The sequence below is a fragment of the Oryx dammah genome, unplaced genomic scaffold, assembly GCF_014754425.2.
Source record: "Oryx dammah isolate SB20612 unplaced genomic scaffold, SCBI_Odam_1.1 HiC_scaffold_750, whole genome shotgun sequence".
Classification (NCBI taxonomy): domain Eukaryota; kingdom Metazoa; phylum Chordata; class Mammalia; order Artiodactyla; family Bovidae; genus Oryx; species Oryx dammah.
In genome coordinates this window covers 461-9412 of record NW_024070899.1, presented here as the reverse complement: position 1 = coordinate 9412, position 8952 = coordinate 461, and the positions used below count along the sequence as shown (strand labels likewise).

The following is an 8952-nucleotide window of genomic DNA, read 5'->3' as shown; positions in this document are numbered from 1 at the left end:
GCTTCCCCGGCAGGGAGGCTTGTAGTCCTTAGGTTCTTCCCGTCGTTCTGAGGTTTTCGATGAAATGACTGTACTAACACTTTCGCAGTTGCTGCAAATTGTTTTTGTTGGCTTTGTAAAGTTGAAGGTGTTTGTGTTTACAGATGGAAGATTTCAACTGTTACACATGCACACACAGATACACGCATGCACACACGTGTGTGTACTCACACATGCAGACATGCTTTGACATTAATCCTCTAGGACGGATTTCCACATCAGGTGAGGTTCCAGAACCACGGAGGCAAGACTGCCTTTGCGTTTCCCAGTCCTCTCCTGCCCCGCCAACCTCGAGCCCTGCAGCTCCGCCAAGGCTGGGGGGCAGAGGGGCACTGGGGTCCACCTTGCAGAGCCCCAGAGGTCAGGCCCTGGTCTGCAGCCAGACTCCCAACTTCTGACTCTGACTTGAAGCCATACACTGGGGAGGTGACGAGGCTGCTCATTCTCCACCTTGGTCTCAAATCATTTTTAATCATAAAAGTAGCGTGTGCATGTCTCAGCTCCCCCACACCTAAGAAGGGGCCGCTGACCTCAAGGATCTCGGGGGACCCACAGCCTGCAGTTAGCAGCTGGGCAGGTGGCTGGGGCAGGAAGGAGGGGCAGGAAAGTCCCAGCCCCTCACAGGGGCCTAATCAGCTCAGTCATCAGGCCCTGGCCAGGCAGAGGACCGTTAAGAAGGGGCTGCTCCAGGCTGGGCAGCTGTGGCTGTGCCCATCCGATCTGCGGTGGGGCCCACAGGATGCGGGGACGGGTGGGCACAGAGACGCCAGTCACAGGGCTGAGCTGGGCCTCAAACCCTATTCTGTATTTCTTTTTTTTTAATGTAATTTTTTAGAACGGGTTTAGATTTGCATTACTCTCCAAAGCAGTGCAGACGCACCCGTGAACTCCAGTGACGGTGACACTGAGGCTCCTGGGTGCTCCCAGGGACACAGCTAGGGAATTGCACAGGGTCTCACACGTGAGCACACACATGGACTGGCATGTGAACACAGACATGTACACACACGCACAAGGGATCACACACATGCACACACGGGCTGACGCGTGAGTGCACACACGGGCTCACAGCCCCTGGATTTACTGAAATGTACAGATCAGTGTCTACACTGAAGCCACCAGTTTTCCCCAAGCCCAGCTCCACACCTCAGGGTTTGCTGCAGCCCCGTCTCCTATCTCCTGCCTTCTCCGGTAGGTAAAACCCGGTTCTGCCCCTAATCCATCGACTTCTTTGGTCAATGCCCACGTGTCCATTACCCTCCCATCTCCATTAGCCTTGCCTGAACACAAGCCTTTTTGCTCCAGCTGACACCCTCCTCTCTTTTCTGCAATACTGACCCCTTCTCGAGCAAGCGCCCACCCAACTGCCCAGCTCAGAGGGACACGGGGAGGCAGTGGGCAGAGCCTGGGGTGTCCCTGCGTTTCAAAGTGTGAGTGGCAGCATTTCCTCTCTGCACTTTCCTGAACAGGAAGAAGGTGCTTCACCTTTGAGGAAGCGTCTACACAAGCTGCTGCTCCTTTAATCAGTTGGGTGTCGTCTGAGGGGTTGTAAGCCTCCTCCTCTCCCTGCTTTACCTGGCTCTTGCCTCACAGATATCCTTCTCAGTGGGTGGGTTACACTTTCGCTTTCTTAATGGTGTCCCTCAGAGTATAAGTTTTCAATTTGGCGAGGTCCAGGTTCTTCTGACTCAGAAACTCACCAGCTCTTCTGTTTCTCTTGGGGGTTTCCGAGTCTCCTCGCCTTCCTCCAGGTCAGGGTTTCCCGCTATAGTTTCTCTCCCGGGTTTTACAGTCTTATCGTCTACACTGAGGCTTAGGGTCCCCTGTGAACAGTTTCTCTGTGTGTGCTACAAGGCGAGCACCAAGGCTCACTTCTCTTCCCACACAGATGACACAATTGTTCCAGAAACAAGTGCTAGGAAGGTCCCCCTCTCTGTCTCCTGAAAATAGGGGACTGTTTCTGAGTCTCTTTCCAGGCTACTGTCCCAACACGCTGGACATCACCCTGCACTGATAACACCCTCTCACGGCCGCTGCGGGTGCCTGGCATCCCGTGTGTGACTCTGCAGCACAGGGCTGCTGCCCCTTCCCCCTGTAGAGCGCCCCCCGATCCGAGCCTCCCCCGCTGCCCTGCAGACCACCAGCCAGGACGACCCGACCCAGAATGCAGCCGCTATCGGTCGGCTGGACGTGCTGCTTCCCCGGGACACCAAGGAGGTCGGGCAGGTGAGCCCAGGCTTGGAAAGTGGAGGATGAGGACTCCCCCGCTCTCTGGCCTCCTGGGCCTACACCATTCTGCCCACAGGACAACCTAGCGGACCTCTGGTCAGCTAGTACCTGACTGCAGGTGAGCTGGGGGAGGGCTGTGGCCGTCCTGACTGGCCCACATCACGGGCTCTCCAGGCTTCCTGCTCTCTGACCCTCGACCCGTGACCCCTCCCTGGCAGGGAGAGCACAGGCCATAGGCTGGGCCTGGGGCAAGAAGCTCTGGGTCCAGTCCACCTCAGCGTTTCTTCCTTGTGGGAACTGAGGCCACGGTCACAGGCAGGAGAGGCCGCAGACCTCAGTGCCCCAGGTCCAGCTGTGCTCCCCACGCCCTCCTCGGAGGTCCCAGCCCCGAGCCACAGCTGCAGTCAAACCGCCACTCTGAGACCACGACCTGGTGGGCAGGTCAGGGATAGCCGGTCAGCTGGTCCCTCCTGACGCACACTCACCAACTCCGATCTCCTCCACACTGCCCCTGTCACTCCCAAAGACCACCCCCGGGGAGACCTGCCCCCAGGTCCGTCTTCCCCAGGGCAGCAGGCCTCTCACCCGGGGTGGCCCAGCCCCACTTTCTCTGCATCACCCTGTCCTTAGCAGACTGAGGCTCTCAGGGCATCCCCCTGGGAGTCCTCCTCCTGTCCTTTCTCACTTCAGGTCCCACCACAGGCCAGTGGCTTGTGATACCTGGGGAGGCAGGACCCCCATCCCTGGTCCCAAAGACCACAGCCTCAGACAGAGACTCCCCCTGGGGCTACCCTGGGGGCTGAATGCACTGACCAGCTTCACTCATCACTTATTCATTCTGCAGTTGGGAATCCACAGGAAGCTCAAGAGGCCACTGGTTGAGGGCTGCTGAGGACAGGACACCATCGGCCGACAGCATCGCTTCCCCAGCCGGTGGGACACGTGGGATGCATCCTCGCAACACGGGGAAGTGCATCTCAGAACCTTGCAAACTGGACCCCAACGTGATCGCCCAATATATACCGCATTTTCATTAACTAGGTAGAATCTTTTTAGGTTAAAAATGGTCATTTACATTTCTTCAAGGAATTATTTATTTATTTGGTTATTACTGATTTTGTACAAGGGGCTTAAACTTATTGCTGAATTTCAAGAGGAGGAGGTGGTCGTCATGAACCAAGTATACTCAGTTGAGAGGGTCCTCGGGAGGACTCACGTGGGGTCTGTCCACACCATCCTATCACCTAGCCCCGCCCACATCCCAGGCCTGACCAGGTATTAGTCCAATGTCAGCCAATCAGAATAAGCACATGCTTAAGCTGCTGATTGGCCCTCTTCCCAAGGCTAAGCCAATCAGAGCTTCCTTTGGAGGTAAAGCTCTCTGGAGCTCCCTAAGCCTTGTCTGGTCCCCTAGCAGGCTCTGGGCATCAGAATGTCACTGTTGTCCCTGTTTCCCCCCTCCCCGCCCCCGCACCCGACCGTGGGCTCCTGAAGTCCCATCTCCATCAGCCTGCTGCATGGGCCCGGATGCAGCACCTGGAGGCCCTGGGATGAATTGTTGACAGAATAAGTGACCAGGGTCGGCTGGAGGGACCCCTGAGATGGGGCCTGGGCAGCCTGTCTTCCTGCCTGCCTCCAGGAGTGCCGACCCCCAGAAATCCAGCTGAGTACACCCCTAGGGCTTTCAAGAGAGCTAGCCCGGGACAGGAGGACCCCAGAGCCAGGCTGGTGTCCCAGCAGGGTGGGGGCAGGACAGGAGGTGCCACATGGATGGTAGGGAGGGGGAGGCAGGGGTCAGGAGGCCGTGAGGTGAGGAGGGCAGATGGGCTGCAGAACCGGGTGACCGGCAGGCCCAGGGGAGAGTGAGGAGGCGGGGTGGGTGGACAGGGATGGGGCTCACCCGGCCTGCAGGCGGGGGACGGGGGTGCTGGGCCTGGTGGGGGAGTGTCCAGGGAAGGTGGCTCTGGCCTCTCCTGTCCCCTCCCCATCACATCCCTCGGGCTGTCCCTCTGTGATGGCACTCAGATCCCCAGATAACAAGGCTCCGCTGATGGTAGAGCTAACTTCTCAGATAACAGCCAGAGATGGATATGGGAACACATGGAGGAATCCGGGCTGTTGGTGTGGATGGGGGTGGCAGGGCCCCTTCCTGACCAGATGGACTCACTCTGCTCTGAGTCATCCACTTCCTCCCCCACTCCCCTGGACTGGAGGACCCGCCCCCTCCTCTGACCCTGTCGTTGTCTGTGAGGATAAAGGGGCAGAGAGAGCAGGCTGGGCAAGAGCAGCCTGGACCTGCCAAGGTGAGCCCCCCAGCAGGACCCTGACACTGGGTGTCACTGTGCAGCCGGGTGGCCGAGCACTGAGGCCCCAGACCCCCGGCCTGGACAGAACCCCTGATCAAGGGCCGATTGCCACGGGACCCCACACCCCAGACCCCAGACCCCACAACCTACACCCCACACCCCCAGACCACAGACCCCACCCCGCACCCCCAGACCCCAGATCCCAGATTCCAGGCCCCAGAACCCACACCCCACACCCCCAGAGCTGCACCCTCAGACCCCTCCCTGCTCCTTCCAGATGCTCCATCTGCTGGCACTGGCCCTCCTGCTGAGCCTGGTCTCCGCAGCCCCTGGTGAGTCCTGACCCCGGGCCCACGGGGTCTCTGCCCGCCCCCACCCCCACAAGCCCAGGGGGGGATGGTGGGTTCGGAGGAGCCCAGGGTTGAAGGCTTCCTGCTCCAGCCCCAGGCCAGGCCCTTGAGCGCGCGGGCATCGTCGGGGGGCAGGAGGCCCCTGGGAGCAGGTGGCCCTGGCAGGTGAGCCTGAGAGTCAGCCGCCAGTACTGGAGGCACCACTGCGGGGGCTCGCTGATCCACCCCCAGTGGGTGCTGACCGCAGCCCACTGCGTCGGACCGTGAGTCTCCAGGGGTTCTGCGGGTGGGGTGCGCCCGGGGCTCCACCCAGGTTCCTGGGTGTTCCGAGGGTGGCTCAGCTCTGAGTAGGGGCCTGTCTCTGTCCCCAGGGAACTCCAGGACCCCTCATACTTCAGGGTGCAGCTGCGGGAGCAGCACCTGTACTACCAGGACCGGCTGCTGCCCATCGGCAGAGTGATCCCCCACCCCCACTACTACAGGGTTCAGAACGGGGCGGACATCGCCCTGCTGCAGCTGGCGGAGCCTGTGAACATCTCCTGCCATGTCCGGCCGGTCACCCTGCCCCCTGCAACGGAGACCTTCCCCCCAGGGTCGCAGTGCTGGGTGACAAGCTGGGGCGACATGGACAATGGAAGTGAGTGTCGGGGACCCCAGGATGGGGCGGGGCCAGGCTCCAGGCTCTGGTGTTTCCCCTGGGGACCAGGGTCCCCACCACCTGCTTCCCCCTGATACTGCCTCCCTCCGCCCCTCCCCACAGGGCCCCTGCCGCCCCCATTCCCCCTGAAGCAAGTGAAGGTGCCCATCGTGGAGAACAGTGTCTGTGACTGGAAGTATCACTCTGGCCTGTCCACGGACTACAGCATACCCATCGTGCAGGAGGATAACTTGTGTGCTGGGGACGGAGGGAGGGACTCCTGCCAGGTGGGTCAGCAAACCCGCAGCCCCCACCGCCTGGCTTTGAAGCCACACTGACCCCCCCCCACCCCACCCCACAGGTCGACTCTGGAGGGCCCCTGGTCTGCAAGGTGAACGGCACCTGGCTGCAGGCGGGTGTGGTCAGCTGGGGCAAGGGCTGTGCAAACCCCGACTATCCCGGCATCTACACCTGCGTCACCTCCTACCTGGACTGGATCCACCAGTACGTCCCCCAGGAGCCCTGAGCCTGGTCCCCAGGCTGCCCCCTGGGTCAGCGGAGGAGCTGGCCCCCTCTGTCCCCTCCCCACTGCTTCCGGCCTAGGAGGTGACCTTCCCCCACCTTCACCGGCCCCCTGCCCCAAGCCCACCCCCGATGACCCCCCTCCCAGCTGACCCTTCTCTGCTGACCCCTCCCTGCCCTGAGCCCCTGCCCCAGCCCCCTCCCCACTCAGCTCAGGGCGCCGGCAGGGGCTGCTGACACTTATTAAAGAGCATGGAGAGCAGACGTGGTCCTGCCTGTCTCTGGCTGCGGATGTCATCAAGGGAGGGGAGGGCCCCAGGGCCCGGCTGGCTGCAGCCACCATCTCTGTGGGTCCCCCACCCCTGGGCACCCACCTGGCTGTGGGGGTGGTCCCGCCCTGCCCCTCGAGCCCACGGCCTCTTCTCTGTACCCTGGCTCATGCCGTAGAGGACACATCTCCTGTGGGGCAGAGCGTCCGCTGCTGTTGTTGGGGAGCCCCCAGGGGACCACCCCCACAACTGTCCCGGATCATCTCAGAGACACGCCTGGGCCCCTGCCTCTCAACTGTCTTCACTGGGACTGTGCTCCTGCTTATGCACAGGCTGCTCTTGCTGTCTGGAGAAGGCAATGGCGCCCCACTCCAGTACTCTTGCCTGGAGAATCCCATGGATGGAGGAGCCTGGTGGGCTGCCGTCTATGGGGTCGTACAGAGTCAGACACGACTGAACAACTTAGCAGCAGCAGCAGCTCTTGCTGTCAGCCTCCTAGCGCTGTCTCCTCATTGGCTGTTGTGTCTGGAGCAGATTCCCTAGAACCCCACGGCAACACTATACCATCTCCAGAAAGGCTGGTCCCCTGTCTCCTCCCACCTGCAGCTATCACAGCGCTCCCCTCATCACTGTGGCCCCTGAACCTCCTCCTGCCCAGGGGCGGCCTTCCTGGTTACACCCTACTTTACCAGGAACCTTGCTGATTCAGCAAGAACTCTGCCCTTAGTACCTGATCACCCTTGATATCTGATCAGAACCCTCACTCTCCACCGAAGGTGTCATCTCCCTGGGCTGTGTCAGGAGCCTCTTTAGGTTGGTTTAACCAGAACTCCCCCAGACATGCTGTCTCTGCTTAGAAATGCTCCATCCATCAGCCCCTTGCTCCTTGACCCTCAATCCCCGCTTGCTTCCTTCTGAGCGGAGCCCAGTCTGTACTGGGGTTTCTGCTCCCTTGTTGCTCTGGCTTTCTTTGAATCCAACACCTTGACACAATGTGACACATACCCTGGAAACAAACCTGAGACCTAATCTATCATGTCACTGAAGTGCAATAATGTAACCATGATGCAAGATACAGAATATGTGATACACAAGATATAAAAAAGATGTATCATATACTACATTGTGAGGCTTGCCCACAATGTAAGGGGGTTTGCCTTAGGGCAGCTCTGCGCTTAGGTGGCGCTAGTGGTAAAGAATCTGCCTGGCGATGCAGAACGTAAAGATCCCCTGGAGGAGGGCATGGCAACCCACTCCAGTATTCCTGCCTGGCGAATCCCATGGACAGAGAGGCCTGGTGGGCTACAGTCTGTGGGGTCACAGAGGGTCGGACAGGACTGGAGCCACCTGGTACGCACACACACATACACTGTCGAGGGAGTAAAGGCATAATCAATACTCAATATTTTAAATTATTGTAAAGAGTGGCATCCATTGGCTGCTTCATTTTGCAGATTGCACTTGTCTCATAGCTGGGGTGCGGGGTCTGCCTTAGGGCAGCTCTGTGCTTCCCCGGCAGGGAGGCTTGTAGTCCTTAGGTTCTTCCCGTCGTTCTGAGGTTTTCGATGAAATGACTGTACTAACACTTTCGCAGTTGCTGCAAATTGTTTTTGTTGGCTTTGTAAAGTTGAAGGTGTTTGTGTTTACAGATGGAAGATTTCAACTGTTACACATGCACACACAGATACACGCATGCACACACGTGTGTGTACTCACACATGCAGACATGCTTTGACATTAATCCTCTAGGACGGATTTCCACATCAGGTGAGGTTCCAGAACCACGGAGGCAAGACTGCCTTTGCGTTTCCCAGTCCTCTCCTGCCCCGCCAACCTCGAGCCCTGCAGCTCCGCCAAGGCTGGGGGGCAGAGGGGCACTGGGGTCCACCTTGCAGAGCCCCAGAGGTCAGGCCCTGGTCTGCAGCCAGACTCCCAACTTCTGACTCTGACTTGAAGCCATACACTGGGGAGGTGACGAGGCTGCTCATTCTCCACCTTGGTCTCAAATCATTTTTAATCATAAAAGTAGCGTGTGCATGTCTCAGCTCCCCCACACCTAAGAAGGGGCCGCTGACCTCAAGGATCTCGGGGGACCCACAGCCTGCAGTTAGCAGCTGGGCAGGTGGCTGGGGCAGGAAGGAGGGGCAGGAAAGTCCCAGCCCCTCACAGGGGCCTAATCAGCTCAGTCATCAGGCCCTGGCCAGGCAGAGGACCGTTAAGAAGGGGCTGCTCCAGGCTGGGCAGCTGTGGCTGTGCCCATCCGATCTGCGGTGGGGCCCACAGGATGCGGGGACGGGTGGGCACAGAGACGCCAGTCACAGGGCTGAGCTGGGCCTCAAACCCTATTCTGTATTTCTTTTTTTTTAATGTAATTTTTTAGAACGGGTTTAGATTTGCATTACTCTCCAAAGCAGTGCAGACGCACCCGTGAACTCCAGTGACGGTGACACTGAGGCTCCTGGGTGCTCCCAGGGACACAGCTAGGGAATTGCACAGGGTCTCACACGTGAGCACACACATGGACTGGCATGTGAACACAGACATGTACACACACGCACAAGGGATCACACACATGCACACACGGGCTGACGCGTGAGTGC

General features: G+C 59.2%; 1 protein-coding gene across 1 annotated transcript; it reads left to right on the top strand.

The window, feature by feature from the left end:
- The first annotated feature begins 4497 nt into the window (after positions 1 to 4497).
- On the top strand, positions 4498 to 6214 carry LOC120859384 (tryptase-2). The gene is made up of 6 exons (XM_040235517.1): positions 4498 to 4571; positions 4852 to 4906; positions 5016 to 5187; positions 5296 to 5561; positions 5685 to 5848; positions 5923 to 6214. The coding sequence occupies exons 2-6, from the start codon at positions 4852 to 4854 to the stop codon at positions 6085 to 6087; spliced, it is 822 nt and encodes a 273-aa protein (XP_040091451.1). The 5' UTR covers positions 4498 to 4571; the 3' UTR covers positions 6088 to 6214.
- The last annotated feature ends 2738 nt before the right edge of the window (positions 6215 to 8952 follow it).

Excerpts from the sequence above, each read along its gene's own strand:
- LOC120859384 (XM_040235517.1), top strand. The coding sequence starts at position 4,852 with ATGCTCCATCTGCTGGCACTGGCCCTCCTGCTGAGCCTGGTCTCCGCA. Across the intron at positions 5,188-5,295 it reads GCAGCCCACTGCGTCGGACC|GGAACTCCAGGACCCCTCAT; the intron begins GTGAGTCTCCAG and ends CTCTGTCCCCAG. Across the intron at positions 5,562-5,684 it reads GGGCGACATGGACAATGGAA|GGCCCCTGCCGCCCCCATTC; the intron begins GTGAGTGTCGGG and ends CCCTCCCCACAG.